This window comes from Montipora capricornis, chromosome 9 (assembly GCF_036669925.1).
Source record: "Montipora capricornis isolate CH-2021 chromosome 9, ASM3666992v2, whole genome shotgun sequence".
In the NCBI taxonomy this organism is placed as follows: Eukaryota; Metazoa; Cnidaria; class Anthozoa; order Scleractinia; family Acroporidae; genus Montipora; species Montipora capricornis.
Genome location: NC_090891.1, coordinates 18255153 through 18275152, shown reverse-complemented (window position 1 = coordinate 18275152; position 20000 = coordinate 18255153). Strand labels below are relative to the sequence as shown.

At 38.1% G+C, this 20000-nt stretch overlaps 1 protein-coding gene and 1 long non-coding RNA gene across 2 annotated transcripts in view; one reads left to right on the top strand and one right to left on the bottom strand.

Annotated features, from left to right (window-relative positions):
- Window positions 1–10898, bottom strand: part of LOC138015412 (cathepsin O-like) — a 21948-nt gene extending 11050 nt beyond the window's left edge. Inside the window, exons 1-8 of the mRNA XM_068862436.1 lie at window positions 10611–10898; window positions 9091–9199; window positions 8070–8184; window positions 7613–7655; window positions 5154–5167; window positions 3955–4108; window positions 2453–2523; window positions 2291–2341 (exon numbers count right to left, since the gene is read on the bottom strand). Of these exons, the coding sequence (XP_068718537.1) occupies window positions 2291–2341; window positions 2453–2523; window positions 3955–4108; window positions 5154–5167; window positions 7613–7655; window positions 8070–8184; window positions 9091–9199; window positions 10611–10826 (773 nt within the window). The 5' untranslated portion in view covers window positions 10827–10898. The remainder of the gene's footprint in view (window positions 1–2290; window positions 2342–2452; window positions 2524–3954; window positions 4109–5153; window positions 5168–7612; window positions 7656–8069; window positions 8185–9090; window positions 9200–10610) is intronic.
- Window positions 10899–16074: 5176 nt separating this feature from the next.
- The window catches only part of LOC138016438 (uncharacterized), a 9977-nt gene continuing 6051 nt past the window's right edge, over window positions 16075–20000 (top strand). The window contains exons 1-2 of the long non-coding RNA XR_011125798.1: window positions 16075–16180; window positions 16572–16660. This is a non-coding gene — a long non-coding RNA (uncharacterized lncRNA). The remainder of the gene's footprint in view (window positions 16181–16571; window positions 16661–20000) is intronic.

The window sequence follows — 20000 nt, the reverse complement described above, 5'->3', positions numbered from 1 at the left end:
TAGTGATAATAATAACTTTATTTAAACTGCTAAAAGTGTAACAGTTTGTTAAAAACAAACTGGCGTCAATACATGAGCAGATAAACCACATAAAATGATCAACTATTTAAATATTATCTTAACAAATAAAAAAGGATAGCAATAAGAAATACAATATTTCATTTACCGTGCATCTATCACTTCATTTGTCCGATTTTAGCAAAAACACTATAAGGCTACTTTGAATGATGAAAAGGTTGTAATTGATCTTATTGACTTTGGTAAATCGTTACAATCCTTCGGTGCAGCATATTGAATAGTTTTTTTGTCCAAATGTTGTATTTGCTTTTGGTAAATGCAGTGTAGTATTGTCTCTGAGGTCTCTCCTGTGCAGACTTGATCGCCAAGGTAGATAGCCTTTTAGTTGGTTTGGAAAGCTATAGTCGTTGATGATGTTATAGACCAACGGAAATCTCAGAAAACGCCTTCGATTTTTTAATGTTCAGAGTCCCAATTTAGATCTCATACTCTGAGTGCATGAATTCCTGTTAGCTTTGAGTATGGTGCGCATAACCTGATTTTGGAGCCTTTCTAGGCTGTCTATCATTGAAATTGAACATTCCATCCAAACAGAACATCCGTAAGCAAAGATTGGTAGCATGGTTTGTTTATACTTTGTTTATAAGTCTGGTTTATAGATCTTCAATAGAACGCTTCTAGTCAGGAATCTAGAAAGTCTGTTTATAAGATTTTTGGATACGTTCTTTGTTGCATATATGAAAGATGCTCTTTCCAAGTCAAGGTACTAGTATCGACGTAAACACCAACTGAAGATATTTATAGTTTGTAACTTCCTTGAGACGATGATCGTGAATAAAGATCTTTAGATCATTAGAATTTTTTAGACTCCTTTTAGTTCCAATTTTCATGACTTCTGATTTCCCTGGGTGTACAACCATTTGATTACTTGATAACTATAAGCTAATGTTGTCAAGATCTCCATTAATACAATTAGATGCTTTGTTGATATCTCCGTCAATGTAATAGATCTCAGCATCGTCAGGAAACAAAGTACAACTTGAGTGCTTCACTGCTGATGTAACATCGTTATAATGTGCGCAGAAGAGAGTTGGTCCTAAGACGGACCCTTGTGGGACCCCGTGTCGAAGTGATAAAGATTTTGATTCTATTGAGTTGCAAGTTACATATTGTCTACGATTATCAAGGTAGTTTTTAAACCAATGAAACGCAGAGCCGGACTCACCTGCAGATTCCAACTTCTTTAATTGTAGATTACGATTTATGACATCCGGGATGACATCAAGGGCTTAAATTCGTAGGTCCAGCTACAGCTACTATTTTACTATCAATGGGCCAGTTCCATTCATCAACGAGGCGGATTAAGGCTATATTACATGATGAACGTGTTGATAGTGAAATTGTTTTCCGCTGATCAGTTTGTTTTCAACTGCAAAGTCTTCGAATTGTTGATTTGCAAGTCTTTCTAGCACTTTGGCTAAACAAGGTAAAACACACACTGGTCGATAGTTGTTGCAGTCCGTAGAAATCCCTCCTTTAAAAAGGGGTGAAACGCGAGCGATTTTCCACTTTAAGGGAAATTCACCTAGACGGAAAGATTCATTAAATAGATATGCAATGCTGGGTACAATGAAGCCAGCCCGGATTCAATTGCTTTTACCGGGATATTATCCGCTCCAGCTGCTTTCCCTGTATCTAGCGTAGATACTGCCTTGAAAACTAGCAAAAGGCACATTCGGGTTGTTATGTAAGACTGATGATAACTGTGTTGCAGAAGAAGGAAGTACTTGTTCAGCTATAGTTGTAAAGTGGTTATTCATTGCGTCAGCAATCTGTATGTGGTAGTGGTACATAGTAGTGGTGGTAGTAGTTGTACAGTTGTAGAAGACGTATGGTAGTAGTAGCAGCAGCAGCAGCAGCAGTAAAAACAGTAGTAGTAGTAGTAGTAGTAGTAGTAGTAGTAGTAGTAATAGTAGTAGCAGTAGCAGTAGCAGTAGCAGTAGCAGTAGCAGTAGCAGTAGCAGTAGCAGTGGTAACTAGCAATGATCGTGGTAGTGGTAGTGATAGTAGTAGTAGTAGAGGCAATAGTAGCAGCATCCTTCAATTCTACTGTACTGTACGTTTTCAGGGCTGTTATCCTCTTTGGCTTTAAAACTCCCCTTTGTCTGCGGATCATCAGGCACGAAGCCCGATAAGAAAGTTACAAAGACACAGCAGTTCAGTTCTCTATTTGGAGGTTGATATTTCTAAACATTGATGATCTTCCACATACTTGTCCCTGAACAGGTCACACGCACACCTGATTTTTGCACCTTCCTCTCTTCTATATCAAAACAAAATTCATGTTAGGAGAGCTTTCAAATGATGATATGTTCATAGCAAACATAACTGTAATAAACAAGTGTGGATACGTACACTATATTTATATACTTACAAGATATTTGTTTTGCAAGTGGTAGATTTATCAACATAGGGGAATTCAGTTGCAAGAATCAGCGGGTAACCCTGAAAAATGAAATTTATCAGTAAATAGGCAATCAAAATTGTTTCTAGGAATTATCATGTTGATTGAGAGCATGCTTTTTCCATTTCTTGACCACGGTTGGTTGTTTCAAATCTTGGCTGTGTAGCACTTACATTTTACCAGAGATTAGACTGCAAGCAGTCCCTTCATAAATCAGTCGAGCAGCCTGCTTTTTTTGAGGCAGTTGTGTTTTGTCATGCAAATGAATAAAAAGACTGAGGGAGGCTTACGACGAAGAGAGAAATAAGGGACTGCACCCTTTTCTGTAAGCGACAGGTTTAGAATCACCAAATCTGAAAATTTTATTAGTGAAAGTGATAAGACAGATAGTTCTGCCTTTTTTATTGGTAATGAAATAAACACTCAAAATAACTACAGTAATGGCGTGGGAATATTTATGTCCTTGTCAAATTCAATCAACTATTCGCAGAAAAAAACTACTGTATTTACTGAACGACATTCCAAAGAAGCCCGGTAAAAAGAGAGGTAGAAAAGCTAAGCAGAGAGAGGACTTTGATTTTTTTCAAATTGAATGTTGGAGTATTTTGGTAAGTATCGGCAGTGTGACGTTTGTCCAAACTATCAAGGACAAATTATTGTTTAGAACGTATGACTCGTCTGTCATTAAATCTGAAGTCAGAAGGCAGAGCTTGTTCTGCAGAAGTGATGACTCAATACTTGTTTGAAGCCATTTCCTGTAACAAATTCTCCTTCTTCTCTAAGGCAACTATCCATAGATATCATTCGACCTAATCTGGTCTTCGGTGATGCTGTGATCAGGAACGATTACCACGATCTATGGCGTTTGATTTGGAAATTCTGAACGCGTCGGTTTATACTACTACCTGGCGATATTATTGGTGCCAGAGGCATAAGCCGCATTAAGAATGGGGATCCTCCGCACAGCTTTGCTGCTGGTTAATTTGCACCAACCAACAATACCCCCAGCTGCACAGGCTAGTTGGTTACAGAAAAGAGTGAAGTCCCTTCTTTCTCTCCTCTTCCCAAGCCTCGCTTGGTCTTTTTTCATTTACACGACGAAACGCAACTGCCTCAGAAAAGCAGGCCACTCGACTGATTTATGAAGCGACTGCTTGGAGTCTTACCAGAGATTATCTGTCATAACCCACGTCTTCATCAGGGGTAATCTAAAGCTTGTACCTTAAAATCCCTTTTACAGGAGGGTCTTTACATGTATTATGCTCACTGATCAATGTCCTTCCTGTAAAAGTATCAGGGAAATGGCCAGCATCATCATCGTTCAAAAAGGCCACGGGCAGAAATTTTAATGAGCCAAACTTCCAAAAAAAAAAGCTGTGGATAAAAAAAGCGGTCACATTTCATCCTTAATTCTCATTTTTGTTTCTAGAGGAATAGCAGTATATTCTAAAAGCTAAATATGACAGACATACCGAATTTTGAAGCCAGTATAAGGCTTCGAAAGTATTGCCGCCAGCACAACCATCCTTCTTAACGCATGAAATAAGTTCCTGAACACTGAGTTCAGTCAAAGTGTTTCCTGCGATGGCCCACTGGGTTTCAACACATTCAGTGGCACTGAATGCCCTGCAAAACAACAGTTACCAGGTTATTATCATCAAGAATACCGGTACACTTTCAACAGGTACATGCACTAATAAGAATTGGGTAATATTACTCCGTTTCAGTATCAATAATAACAATGACAACAAATATTATTATTACAATAATTATTATAAGTTGTATCATTATTGACAGCGAAAAAAACTTGACACAGTGCTTTATTCCATAACTGTTAACTGAGCTGCGTTTTGTTTTCCAGGAGATTCAAGTTAACTTTGCGTAATATGTAGCTCTAATAAAGCACGCTATTGTTTTGGTATCGTAAATCATTATGGTGCCATGGTAGATGTCTTACAGTAGGTAAATAGCCCTCTGAGAAGACATTGTTAATTAATACTAACAATAATAAAAGTAAATTAAATATAAACACTAATGACACTAAAAACAATAATAACTATAATTGTAATAAATCATTAGCAATAATAGACACCATAACGACTAATGAATTAATACAATGTCTTTATAACTGAAAGCAATTTTAATAAACAGGTAACTATTTTTTTTTTCAGAATTGGAATAAGAAGTCTAAATTATACATGTACCATAGAAAATAAGAATTATAATAATTTATTATAATTACTGTATTATGGTATAATTTATGATAAGAGGGTGTACCCAGAAAAAGTGACACTGAAAAATGCAGACTGCAGATTGTCTGTAAAATGAAAAATCGGTTAGCCTGAATATCATTCTGGTTAGCCTAATTAAGCCTAAATAACATTCGGCTAGCCTGTTTAAAGTTAGCTCTCAAAAATAGTGAGGGTAACGCCATATTTTACCCCTGGTCTGCACAGTCTGTAGTCTGTGTTTTGGTGTGACCGCCAGAAAAACATCTTGGAGCATGCACAGTAGAGAGAAGGCTGGTTTTCTTACCACTGGAATGACCCTACAGTGATAATTTCTAGACATAAGAATTAATTGTCACACTTACGCCCAAATTTAAGAAACAACTATAAAGTTCAGTAATGTAGAATAATATTATGGAGATAATACAATCTAATTCACATACCAACAGCTCCCACACTATTCCATGAAATCAGCACATGAAAAAAAATTCAAATTGATTTAATAAACAAAAAAAAAAACAATTGGTATTGGTACTTGCATACTCACATTTAGCCAATAAAGTATTTGCTATCTTAAATTTCAGACCTGTTCAACCATACATCCAATCAATTGCCCAAACATCACTACAGTCAAGCCATGATTAGCCCATTGACATCCAAACCGGCCGAAACCGGCCAGACTTAGTATTTTACTCTGTCTAACGCCAGACAATTTTACTCGTCAATGGAGAACCCCTGGGAGTCAATGGGTTAACCAGGGTTTCAGTGTTCTCATTTTTATCAATTACAACAATAACCAAAGGGTGTGTGGGCGGAGCACCATGGATATAGAGGATATTACATGGCCACGCGGGGATACGCATTTTATCTTTGAGTGCTGAAAGTATCTCTCACGAGTGAACGAAGCGGACGAGTGAGAGATACTTTCAGCATGAGAAGATAAAATTCGTATCCCCAAGCGGCCATGTAATGTTCTGTTTATTATATAGATATTGATGAAATGTCTAGATTTAAAACAACTTGTTCTATTCATTAAATTCGAAATGATGAAAAAGTGTTCACCAACCACTAAAACACGCATATGATATGATATGAAAGATATGAAAAAGAAATCATGATAATGTAAAATTTGCAATAAAAATGTTAATGTAGTAGAGAAGAATTATATTAAAGCAAAAAAGTATCGGACAATGAAGAGGAAGCTCGCGTTTTATTGACTAATCGTATTCGTTACCATGACGACAGCTATATCCTCACATGTGAAAGATAAAAATGATACGTTCACTGCGCGCGGTGAAGATATGATTTCTTAGTAAAAGGAGAAATCCTGGTATTTCATCAGTATCTATGTAATAAAATAAAATATGGTAACCCATCTGTACGAGAAAATTTTGTTTTAATCATCGTATGACCATCCATCCCTCCATGTATGCCAAGGTGAAACACTGTGGAGCAACCCCTGTTTTTGGCGGCAACATCTTTGATATTGGACATCCATTTCATGTTTAATTGACACCTGTCAAAACAAGGTACATGTAGCCGCTGACCAGTATCCTGTGCTCATATCGTAGGCTCAAACCTAAAGCTCATTGAGGTCAGCCGAATTTTTATAAGTTGGCCACTGACCAGGTACTGGTTTTTGATTGGATCACTGGCTCAAGCCAGGAGCTCAGCTTTTATTGCTTGGCTAAATCTATATGTGAGATTTTTGGAAGCCCCAGCAAATAGAGGATATTACATGGCCACGCGGGGATACAAATTTTATCTTCGAGTGCTGAAGGTATCTCTCACGAGTGAGCGAAGCGAACAAGTGAGAGATACTTTCAGCATGAGAAGATAAAATTCGTATCCCCAAGCGGCCATGTAATGTTCTGTTTATTACATAGATATTGACGAAATGTCTAGATTTAAAACCACTTGTTTTTCTCATTTTCGAAATGATGAAAAAGTGGTCACGCTAAAACATGCATGTTGTGTAACACGAAACAAGAAATGAAAGTTATGAAAAATAGATCATGATAATGTATAATTTTACAATAAAAATGTTAATGTCGTAGAGAAGAATTGTATTAAGGCACAAAAGTATCGTACAATGAAGAGGAAGCTATATCTTCACATGTGAAAGATAAAAGTGATATGTTCACTGCATGTGCGCAGAGAAAATATGATTTTTTAGTAAAAGGAGAAATCCTGGTATTTCATCATTATCTGTATAATAATAAGTTTTTATTCGCTACTTGGCACAATCCCATAATACACCTCTTTTACCCCCCAAAACTTTTGCATAATCATTGTTTGCAAGTTCTCCTGCGACATGATGATGTCCTGAGGGAAATCAAATTTTTGGGCGGTTAAAGAGGTGCATTATGGGATTTGTGTAAGTAGTGAATAGGCAAGCAAAAGTGCTGATCTAATTGGAGGACATTGAATCAAACTGCTAGTTTTTTATGAGGGAAAAAACTGGAAAAATCTCTTAGAGCAGAGGACAGAACAAGCAAACTCAACCCACACAATGTTGGGTCTGTGAATTGAACCAGGTACACATTGAAAGAAGGCAAAGGCAAACAAAAACCAGACAAGAAAATTATAGAATTTTATAGCAGCATGGGTTTTCCCTTGTTTGGGATGGCAGGGAGTGTTTCGTTTTAGTATTTTGCTCCCTAAAATGTCATAGCACCACAATTTTCACAAGGTGAAAGCCCAGAAGCCCAGAAGGGCTTCCTTTTCTGTACAGGGAAAAAGGGAAAAGACAAACAGAGTATTAGCACAATAGCTATTATTAATAATAATAACTCACTCCACTTAAGCGAAGAAAGGAACAAAGGTTTAAAAACTGAACAAAATTAATAAAATTTTCAAAGAACAAATTACAGTACATTGAAAATGTACATGTATCAATCACCTTTCCTTGATTCTTCACATCCGTCACCATTCCTCTTTTACCCCTAAAATGAATTAACAAAAGAGAAAAGTTTAACCTTGTCTCTTATACACTGGCTTCAATGAAATCATTCGAACCTGTGATGTCTGCAATGCCACTGTGCAATGTTCTACCAACTGAGCTACGAATCCACTCAGCTGCGCTGTTGAAGTCATCTCAATTTTTCAGGTGTCTACACTAGTGTATTACAGACAACAGTGCTTAAATTGTCTAGTTAAGTGTGAGGATCCCCTTCTCTCTTTTGTCTGTAATTTGCACTCCAAATATACATTTATTTCATTGAAATGAATTTAGGTAATAAAAAAATAATTAAAAATAAAGATATTGACAAGTGTGCAGTTCAAGTGCAAGAACCTGCCAATCATAATTGCAATAATTAACTGTTACTATAAAATTGTTCAATGTAGATCGCACATACCAGTCTTGACTTGAAGGTGTTGCACTAATGTTGATGTTTAAGTAACACCATTTGCATATTTCTGGCTCTAGGCTAAGGGCTCTGTGATCTGTTTTTAACCCTCTTCCTAGGAATTCTGCAAATTGACAAATAATTAATTTAAACCAAACTTAGAAAAAAAGGTTATACAGGACTGTGTTGTGCTATTTACTAACAACAACAAGTCTTCAGATGAATTCCCTCTTGTGAATTTTTTACTTAACGGTAGGGAACAAAAGGAAAGTATACTCAAGAAAAGTATCAAAATCAGCAAACAATGATATATATTTAATAAAATACATTATACTACACCACAACAATTTGGCTTGTGTGACATGGTTAACTTCGTGGGGCAGAATTTTGTCAATACAATCAGTTTCAGAAATTCAAACCAGTTTGAATTCATGTGACTGATTGCAACAACAAAATTAGTGAAAGCAACACTGTCACACCATGTCCACACTGTACACTTCTGGCAACAAGTTACTGCGACAAAATATCAATGAACCAATGAGAGAGCATCATATGGTCTGCCAAATTAAATTAGAAAACTAGTTTACATTGCACCCCTCAGACAAGATCACTGCATGTGCACTGAACAGGCATCATGTCGCAGCGACTTGTTTTGCAAGTTGTACACACAAAGCGACTGGTCGCAGACACCTGTCACTGCGACTTGTCAGCTAGTGTGTCTTGGCCTTATAATCTCTTAAGTCTTACTCTTTGGAGTCATTGGGTTAAAGAAAAAAAGCACAGGGTTACTTAAAAATAGGTTAACATACATGTACACTGTACATGTGAGCAACTGTCATAAAGTACATGTAATTGGGTACTTTGTGCAGTGATTCCTTGAATGTGGATACTACTGTAATTCAAATAATCCACCACAGAAAGTCACTATTAGAGGGGGTAATTATTAGAAGGAGTAGCGATGATTTCAAGAAATATCAAAAGAATGTACATGTACATGGTATGTTGTCATGGTAACATTGTCAATATCTACCTCGAAATTCTTGGACTGTCCAATCAGAAAACTGATTGACACCGTACACTGCTGTGCCATTTAGTTCCTTTTCTCTTGCATTTAACTTTGCATGTCTTGAAAGGCTTTCCTGCGATGAAAATCACTATATTACTTTCTTTACACAGAAGATTTTTTCACTGTACATAAGAAAAGCATGTACATGTAAATGTATCATTCCACATTGTTATATGCATTGTTCTTGAAAGCATGCCGACAGAACAAGGAAGCATTAATCATTGGTAGGTTGCATTTGCCACAAAAGTAAACCGCGATCAGATCTCATTTTAGGCTTCGCTCTTAAGATCTCTTCATTTTGACTATACCCTGCATCTTTTATCCAGCCAAAATAAATCTTGAGTGCACTGAAACAGCTACATGTACCATGTATGAGAATGAGGATGTAGATAAGAGCTGCAAGTTTTTTAATTTTCAAGTATTTGGAGATGAAATTAAAATAATCAAATTCAGATTTCCTTCTGCACTATACAACATGGATGATAGACGACAAAATGCATTCCTGTACATCTCAACATAGTGATACAATATCATTGAATTCTTAATCTCAGCTATTGTTCCATGTTTTTTCCAACCATGCCATTGGAAAAAAAATACTCTGTTGACAGCTAGATTGTCACAACATGTCACACAACATGTAACAAATACTGCTTGTCTAGATTTCTGACTGGGTCACTTATGTGTAATCTTGGTTATCTAGTTCTTACATGTGTGGCCTTTGTTTATGGAAACTGATTACATTGATCATTTTGTGAAATAATATTATTGAAACAGTTTAATGGTTAACGAAATTTAATACAGCATTAATATTATTCCATTCCTGCATGGTGTACAGTATACGCAACTGTTCATTGCCAAATCATATAACACACTGACGCACATATGCATGGAATGATTGTTAAATATACACTGAAAAAGAAACTATTAGGCTCCTGAAAGATTGGCCATATTTATACTAGAGGACGTCTAAGACGTCTCAGATGTCTAAGACATCTTAGACGTCTTAGACGACTAGTATAAATACGGGAAATAAGGTGGACGCATTAAACGTCAGACGAATTAAACGTCTCAAGTTAAGTGCGTCTTAGCAATGAAGTGCACACAGTCTCTTTGGTGAATCTCAGTATCTTTTGAAGAAAATAGTGAATTTGATTTCTAGCCGTCGAAGTTAAGTGCGTCCCATATTTATATTAGTCGCACTTACGGCCAGACGTTTAATGCGTCTGGACGTCTTAAACGTCCTCTAGTATAACTACGGCCATTATTATTGATCACTGCAACATTAACTCAACAATAAAGTTATTGGTGTTCACATGGAGTTGAAAAAGACACAATGGAAAAAGAAAGTTGAGAGAGCAAAAATAACGCTTGAACTGAAAATCCAGTACACTGAACACTGAATTGCGATAAAAATCGTGTTTAAAGCCGAATACGTACACTTAATGGAATTTTTGTCACTAGAAATAAATGAACAATAGAGATACCTTAAATATAACCAATCTTCTGCTATATTCTTCCGGGTCATTGAGGTACGTCCTGTTGTGAACTTTGGAAAATTCCTTGAACAATTGTCGTGCAACCATGTCGTTCGTATCATTGTGCGCACGATCGCTTGACTTGTTGATATCTCCCGCTTGAATGGATAGCAAATTACAGGTATAGGCAAAAGAAAACAACGAGAAGAAGCGAAATACTCTCATCTTCTCGTCCGAAAAACCGAAACTCCAGAAGAACAAAATGTTGTAGGCGTTGCAGGTTTTGCTGGAGATGTTCGGGGACGACTGGGTAACTTTTAACCTCCCACGCAGAACCCCACGCGAACGTTCTTTGGGCTTTCGTCACGCGTTCCTCCCCCACGAACGTCAATCTCGTTTCCAGGGTCTTTCTTTTGTCGTTGAGGAAAGAGACCATGGTTGCGGCTGGTCTCGTGGCACCCCTTGAGGGGGAGGTTTTGGTTATATTTTGATCCGCAACTCGTATTCGTTCGACAAGGATTTTTAAAAGTAAGTAATAAATAAATAATAAATAAATAAATAAATAAATAAGTAAATAATCTTTACCATACAATGTAAGTTTCAAAAAGAAATGTTATATTTCCACGGGAGATTCTCACAAAAGCGGTCAAGATAAAAAGAAGAGCTTAGGTGACCGACAAGACCTTCGATGTCGAGCGGCGAAACGATCACCAAAAAAAAACACTTCGTCAGTGTTGCTTCTACACAGGTGAAAATTCGAACGACCTGGACGCTCGTGGATTTTGAAGGCCACGTGACAATGCAGCCGGAACCAGGGTGTCTTCCTCAACGACATGGGAGGCAGAGAAGAGGGACCCTGGAAACGAGGTTGAACGGACCTCTGCTGAAACGAAAAGACACTTCCGTTCACCGGTCGTTTGCCCTCTATTTAAAGTAGTAATAGTTTTCACTACATCTGCCCCCGCTCAAGATAATACGGATGGCAGTTGAGGTGTTTTCCAATTAATATGTGCTGCACATTATGATTATTATCTGTGAATAACTGTTGTAAAAAGGATCGAAGAATGTTTGAAAATATTGATACTGAGACTATGCTTTTTCTTTCTGAGGTTGCGTCTATAGCAGTTTGTGGGCCGAGTCTGTCGCCCCTGTTTATGATTTCATTTGTGTCTGACAAATCCTCGCCCCTGTTTATGATTTGTACCTGAAAACTGAATCGATTTCTGACCCAGGCAATATGATTTTCTATCAGATACTGTAACCCTTCATTTTCAAAGTAAAAGGAATCGATGTAAATATTAAAAAATATATTCACCTACAATCCCTGTGCTAAACTTCGATGCTCCTTTTGACTTTCTGCCTTGTGACTCAAGTTACCCAGAATATCTCGCGAACTCGGAGAACAATACGGACACCACCTTGCCCGCCTATTTAAGCAATACCGATACCACATTGCGCGTTCGGTTGAGCAAATGGAGATTGCTTTCCCCTACACAATCTCTACCAATTTACATATTTCATCTTTTTACGCCGGGGCTTCTAGGTTGTCTCCTCGGGTTTTTGCCTCCGGGCCAAAACCCTGCAGGGGCTATGAACCAATCAGCATTGACTAACTATGTTGTAGGTAGCCAATCAAACGCTGCGTTTATCCAAAACTGGGAAATGGCCTCTGATAGCACGGAAGTGGTTTTTCGTTTCAGCAGACGTTCGTGGGGGAGGAACGCATGACGAAGCCCTAAGGACCAGGGTAACTGTGTTTAGATGTCACATGATCCACATTATTGAATTTTCCGTATTTTCTCAATTAAACGCCCCCGGCGTTTTTTTAGAAATCGGCGGTTTTGACCCGGCTTTTTTTTCGAGGCCTGCCTTTAATCGGGGTCCGGCGTTTATTAATGAAATGCAATTTTCAGCCATTTTTCCAGGTTGATTCATTATTACCGATCTTCGGAGACCTAGGGGTAGTTTGTCAGTGCGGGACGATTTTTACTTGTATTACCCGAAGTTAGAGTGTTATGGTACCGTACGGTACCGTATGGCACGTGTACCATGTTGCAATCAAGATCTGTATCACTAACAAACAATACATAAACAATATATGAATGATGTAGGAGCAAGTAAAAGATATGTCGTTAACGTGCTCCTCGTTTGTCTCAGCCAATGTATGCAAATCATTTAATAATTTTGCCTTTGAACGTTTATTAAAATACCAAAACAGCATACTGTACTTGGTATGTCGTAACAGTGCCATTCAAGAGATTACTATTTACTTGTAACCGGCCTTGTGACCTCGAACCCGAATAAACTCCGGGACCCCGATGAAACGCCTCCGGCACTCATTTAAAAATCGGCAGTTTTGACCCGGCGATTTTCCGAGGCCGCCGTCGGGGTCCGGTGTTTAAATTCAAACATTAAAATTATTTGAATCAGTTATTACTCTTGTGGCTCATGTGATTGGGTGTGTGTTCCAAGTCTTCGTTTTTCTCTCACCCTTATGCCAGACTGTCGAGAGTTATATAATGCATCATATTTGTCGAGTAGGTAGAACAATGGGGCAAATAGATTTTTTCCGTTTCATTTATTAAGGCCCCTTGTTAAGGAGTATGATCATTTCTATGAAAAATTCCAAACATTTGGAGAGAAGAGGGACAATTTGATGAGAAAATTCGGATGCTGCTCTTTGTCATTTTTGAATGTCCAGAACTTAAGCGCAGGCTTACCCAAGGGGCGTGGAAATGAGGCAACTGTGGGATGAATACCCAAAAGAGCAAGGTGGACGGAACTGTGAAGAATGCATTATCTAAAGCAGCACCACCTTTCTTCATTTAACAAGCAACATGCTGACCAGGGTTCCCGTCTCCGTTATCCGTAGAGATCCGGTGCCTCTGCTTTGTTACGCTGGTCCTGTCCTCCTCCATCATCATCATCACCATCATTACGTCATCATCGACATCATCAGCTTGTTTGCCTGTTTCGAGATGTACGTTCTATAGTCGGCTTCCATGAACACGATGTATAAAGTCAGTTTGAGACTTCATGGCCCATTTTGCAGTACGAGAACTACAGTAAAAAGGCATAGCTCTACAGGATTGCCTTCGGAAGCCGCAATACGGACCCTGCGTGATCCTGCTAAGGTGGGAGACGCGAACGGTAACCACTACGCGTGCGCGCATGCTTTACCAGGATATCATCCATCCCAATGCTAGCTCCGTCAAACAGGACTAACTTCTTTGAACATGGGTACCTCTCTTTTCCCGTTTGGGCATTCTGTACATACTGCAGTGATATAATATCTTTGTCCACCTCATATTGAACAGAAGCTGCGGGTTCTCTTAATTAAGAATTAATGCATCTGTTCCATAAACAACTCAATGGTTCCTTCATACACGTTTACAATAATTACCAACTACATTATCAATGATTTTAGTACTTTATTATGAGGCAATACTCGTTCATAGACAATGCCTCCCGTTATTAAAGATAAGTTTTCGAGTTAAGTTTTTTTTCTTGCCAGCGATAAGATATACTACGGAGGGGTAAATAAAAAGTAACACAAAAAATGTTATCAATTCTTTATAGAATCAATCTCATTTCTTATCTGACCAACACAAAACGTCAATTATCACGACTGTTTTGAAGTGCTCGAGAATTAATTAGTTTTTGTCCTTTCATTATCCTTGTGACGTTACTCGTAAAAATTTAATGAACTAAGTTGCTCTACGTAAACGCTCTGGTAAATGAAATAACAACAATAAACTTATTTTCCTGTTTCTGTATACTTTAAATCTGCCTTTTTCATGCGTACAGATATGTATATAGATATAATATGTACGTTAATTGAATAAACCAGTCCGCAAAGAGAAGTACATAGAGGAACTGGAGTACTGCAATAGCGACTTACAAAGATAAGTAAATTACAGTGTTTATTATTCATTTCATATAACTACCCCCTAAAAGTACAGGCATTAAAGAAATCATATGATAAGAAAGTCATTAAATCAAATTTTCTTTCATTTCAAAGCATGATAAGATAGTCGGACTGCCTTTATTGGCGTTAATAATTCATAAGTTCTGATATTTAAGCTTCATGTGATAGTTTCGTAACGTTGGGATGTCTGGCTCTTCATAGCCATCATTTGTTCTTAATCCTCAATTGGGTTTCAGTATGCCTGAGGTCAGACTTTTTATTCATTCCTGAGCATGGAAAAAAAAAAACAATAAGCATTCAAAATTTTATGTTCAGTCATTACGTTGTCTCACACCCACCAGGCCCTAGCACTAATTATTGGGAGCAACCCTCCCCCTAACGATGCGTTTTCATTTGACTCAGAGAGTCGCAAGCTCAATATATAACTTGTGCCTTGGGCCAAATCCGCTCTGAAAAGTTTTACCCCTTTTTTTTCTTTTCATTTTTTTCTCGTCTCCTCTCCCCATAATTTCATTCCACGAGAAAACCTCCAGAAATGCTTTTGCTTTTCTTGACAATTCTGAGCACATCAAAACTCAACGTAACGCCAATCCCTGACCATGGTTTTAGAAGAAATAATTCCATAAAACTGACCTGAAAATCGAAAGTCAACTTTAACTTGAGAAGGTAGCCAAATTTAAGCTTCAATAAAAAGGAATGGTGTAACATTCGGAGAAAATAAAACGCCGAAAATAGTTCTATATCAATAACAATAGTTTTGCCTTAGACGTTTTTCAATAAATAATCAGTAAGATACCAAGAAGTTTATATTTTTACTCGATTTAACATGATTTTTTTCCATTATTGATTCCCTTTTCAATGAATTGTTTGTATTTTGCTTGATGATTTGTTTTGCTGGTCGTGAATTACCTTTTTCCCCAGCGGATCAAACAAATGCAATTTCTGTTAAAAGCCTTTATACTTCAAGATAAAAGAGACTTGTATTTCAGCTGATAGATGCATTATACCGAAAGGGGAGCTAATGGACCAGAGAGCACCTCTAAAAGGCGAAGCTTCGTGAGAAACTAAAACGCATGTAATGCTAAATGGACATCACACTCTTTTGTTTGCTAACCTGAAAGTGCTAAAAGCGCAAAGCACTAGAGTTGTATACACAGGAATAAAAGGTCCATTTGATTTTGAAAAAACACTCCATTAAACTAGTCTTGAACGTGGTTAGGTGATATTGAACGGCCATACAAGTCGATTGAACATGTACAGTGCCCTCTAGATTGAGATTTCCTTGACCGGCGGAACACTGATCTTTTTTCTAAAAATTTTGAACTGCAACATAATGACAGGTAATTTTCGGTCCTCTCTTTCAAGGTCGCTGGTAAATTGTAGTTTAATTGCCAAGGTTTAATTCACTGATCTATAAGTCGGCAAAACTGAAAAACAGCTTTAAGTAGTTGAGTGCTGTTTACTTATTTCTAATTGGCAGCATTTCGACGCTGAAAGCATCCAGTGCTTTGCATAAATAGGGATTGTTTCACTCAAAAGCTACCAAAACGAACAAGTGTTTCTAAAGATAGGAACGCCGTGTTTCAATTTTTTTCTTTAAAGCGCCGGAGCATAACACGACGGCAAAAATGAAGTTGTCTCCACGTTAGAGGTGCGTTTGACTAACTGAGAACTCTTGCCAAAAAACCCGCAACGGGAATAAGGTACCGCAATATATAAATCTGTGTAAATTGGAAAGGAAATTCTGTTTCATGGCACTAATTTAGTTCACTGGCATTGTGGAAATGTTTCTTATGTATTCCATAACGTGTATAATTTTTAGAGGACTCCTCTCGGGCCAAAACGATTTCACGTGGTGAGAAACATAATGTTTAGTCCATACTCATGGATCGTATTTTCTACCCGTTGCCGTAATTTAACCGGGTTTACGGTCAAATGCTCCTTAGAGCAAAATCACAAAATTTCCATATGAGAGCTAATTTTTAATGGACCACTTAATAGTTTGTTTGTGCTGTTAAATGACAGGAATCTTTGCTTTTTAGGTTAAATGCGAACAATACATATTCAGCTATAGTTTCCGGCAATATTTTATGTGCCTTCGCAACCACGAATTATTCATATAATTGCTCAGGTAGGCTTTGATTGGTGGATCATTTAAATACGTCACATGCCACTATCATCTCATCACAACATTAAAAAACAATTAACTTGCACACAGATACACAGTCAAACCTCGACCAGTTGCTTTGCACGATTATCACTTCCTTTTCCTCGAGCTAGGAAAATACAAGGAGAAGATTAAACGACAACAGATATAGCAACGCCACAAAACAGGGGCACCCAACGAGAATATAGTTCAAAACCACTTAAACATAGCATTTTTAAACGTATTTTAGTGTTTAAACGGTAGATGTAGGTATATTTTTATTTCCTAAAAATTTTTCATCGGTTCGGATTCCCTAGCTGAAAGTCTAGTGATCCGAAAATTTTAGGGATCAAAACACACCTTTTCGAAAATTTCAGCCAGAAAAAAGGCTCTCGAAAATTCTAGGTGACCTTTTTGGGGTAAAAATCCGTTAAAAATGGGCAATTATACCATATTTTAGACGTTCGAAAGTCCTAGGACAGGCAGGCAAGCAAGAGATTTTATTACAAATGTTCCGAAGATTCTTGATCTCAAATCGTCTTCTGAACAGATATTTTCCGAAAATTAACGTTGGGTGCCCCTGATAAAAGAAATATGAGGGAGCTTTACGCAAGGACAACGGAAATGGATATAAAAACGTATTTCGCGATTATTCTGTCTTGTTCATCTTGTACAATACGGGCAAACTATCCTGTAAGTGGATGGGTACGAACTGTTTTAAAATAAAAATTGAAATGAGTGGTTCATTGATACATGCTCACTTTGACATCAAAACCTGAAATTTGGTGATTTCACGTTGTTGTTTTGCGGCGGTACGGCACGGAAATTCTGTGCTGCACGGTTACTTTTCCTTTTTTAACCAATGATATTCTTGCTTTGTGGCGTCGCCCTTGTCTTTGCAGTCGACTTTGCTTAAACTTCCTATTGTTAGTTCTGGTTACACACACGTTGGGTTTGGGGCCTTGCAGAAGGTAAATGGCTTGGGTTTGGTTCAGCTCAGGTTTCATGTTACCACTGGAGATGCGGTTGCATTTTACCTTCAGTTAAAATAATAGGATATAATTTATACAATTAGGGATCTTCGTGTGTTAGCTACGTTCTGCTTTATGATTGATGATTAGCCAAGCCACCTCAGGGAGCAGATAAACCGTACTTTTCAGTTTAAGAACTGTTATGTATCCATGGAAATAACCCTATGGCAGTTCCTGTTCAAGGAAAGCGGTTTCACACAAAAACGTCCTTGCCCGTCGTGGGCAAACGCTATTTAGCCATGGGTAAAAAGGGCTAGTGTAACCACGACTATATGTTGTAAGAGGAAAAATAATCGTGCGGCACGTGCGACACGCAAGTGTTTCTGCTTTAAGGCCTGGTCAAACGCTCGCAACATTTCAACGCAACATCTTGCAACATTGTTGCAAAATACAGTGCGATTCGTGAATAAATGGCACTGCTTAGAGCCAAACAGATTGCAAGGATCACCAGTGATTTCTTAATGGGTGTAATAAAGGCCCACAAAGAATTTAGCTAATGAAAGCTAAAGCCTGGTTTTTACTAGCTACGCCAGCACAAGCACACGCATAAGTAGTTTATGCTAGTGAAAACCAACGTCGACATCAGCATTAAAAAACAACCACGGCATCCGCCATTTTGTTCAAATGCTCAGGCGCGGTGAATCTGGAACGAGTGCTTTAATTGGCCAGACATAGCAAATTTTCCGTGTGCTTATGCTGCGTTTGGTTTTCACACGACGCAAGCGAACGCAAAGATAATCGCAAGCACAAGGAAAACGAATAATTCTGATCCTTATGCTTGTGCTAGCGCTTGTGCTTATGTTTGCGTCAACCCCATTTTCACGGTACTAAAATAAGTGCTCTTATCATATGACCAGTACGGCCCCGGGCGCGCTTTCATTGCAAAACTATTGAGAAAATCCCCGTATGAGGGCCGTACGCGATGGCGCAAGCAGGGCCGGAAAAAGCCGTCCGGCCCTGCTAGGATCGCGTACGGCCCTCATACGGGGATTTTCTCGCGCTCGGTCCGTACGCCATGACCTCGGGCCAAATATTTTCCCGTTCGGCCCTCCCACTCAGTCAATAAGTACATATTATGATTGCAATTGTGCTTGCGCTTGTGCTTGCGTCACTAGTGAAAACCATGCTTAATTGTGAGTAGTATTTCGAGTTAAAAGTATCCCTTTAAAATGCACAAGTGACTGAGAAAAGTATAATACTTAAACGGCAGTAGCTCATCAATAATCGTGAAAGAACATTGCTAGCAAACTTCGCATTAAAAAAACATATACTGTGTTTTGAAAACTTGACGTTTCGTATGTAGCAACATACATCATCAGAAGTGACGCTTAAGCCATCTGCATAAATTCTAAAAGCTAAAAGATAAAAGAGAAGCACTGGTAACTATCTTATGGCAAGTTGTTATGGTAGAAGTAACAATTACGATAACTTAATATTATTATATGGCAGTTAGTTCTGAATCAATAAAGTTTCTTCTATTTTACAATGAAGGTCAGACCTGCCATTCGCTAAAATCTCAAAATTGTCCCATTTGATGTTGTGACCGGTGGAAACAACATGATCTGCAACAGTAGAGGTGTGACCAGCTGTATCGAGAGCTTTGAAACGTTCCATCTTCCTGTCACACAATCTCCGTTTGCTTTTTCCAATGTAAAAAGCATCAGAAACCCAACAACTAGTTTTCGACTTCAACGTTTTTCAAAATACAGTATATGTTTTATAATGCCAAGTTTATTCGTTATCAAGTGAAGCTATGATCTTCGCAGTTATGAGAGCAATTTTTGCAATTGCGTAGAGAAGCCTGAAAAATTCAGGCCTGAATTTTTCAGGCTTCTCTACGCAATTGCAAAAATTGCTCTCATAACTGCGAAGTTCATAGCTTCACTTGATTTCATATCCGCAGTTCAAATATGATTCATTTCATATACCATTTCATCATTTATTCGTTATGTTCATTTCCGCCATATGGGTTTTTATATCTACTGAAGTTTAAATGGCCGAAAAACAAAAATATTTATATGAAATCATGAAAGCATCACGAGGAACACAAATCTGAGTTTACATATACATCATCAACCGGACGAAATTGATGCCTTTGCGCCTTATGTTCTTTTTGAAATTTCCCAGCTTCTTTCTATTCCTATCCTGCAAGCTCTGCGCTTCAGCCTCGTTCCGCGAGAGTCTCTCCTCTGCCTCCTTTGTCAACGACAAATGAGGCAGAAAAGAGAGACCCTGGGAACGAGGTTAGGACTTGCTGATTGCTCATGCGGAGAACCGTAGCTTGTCAACCAATC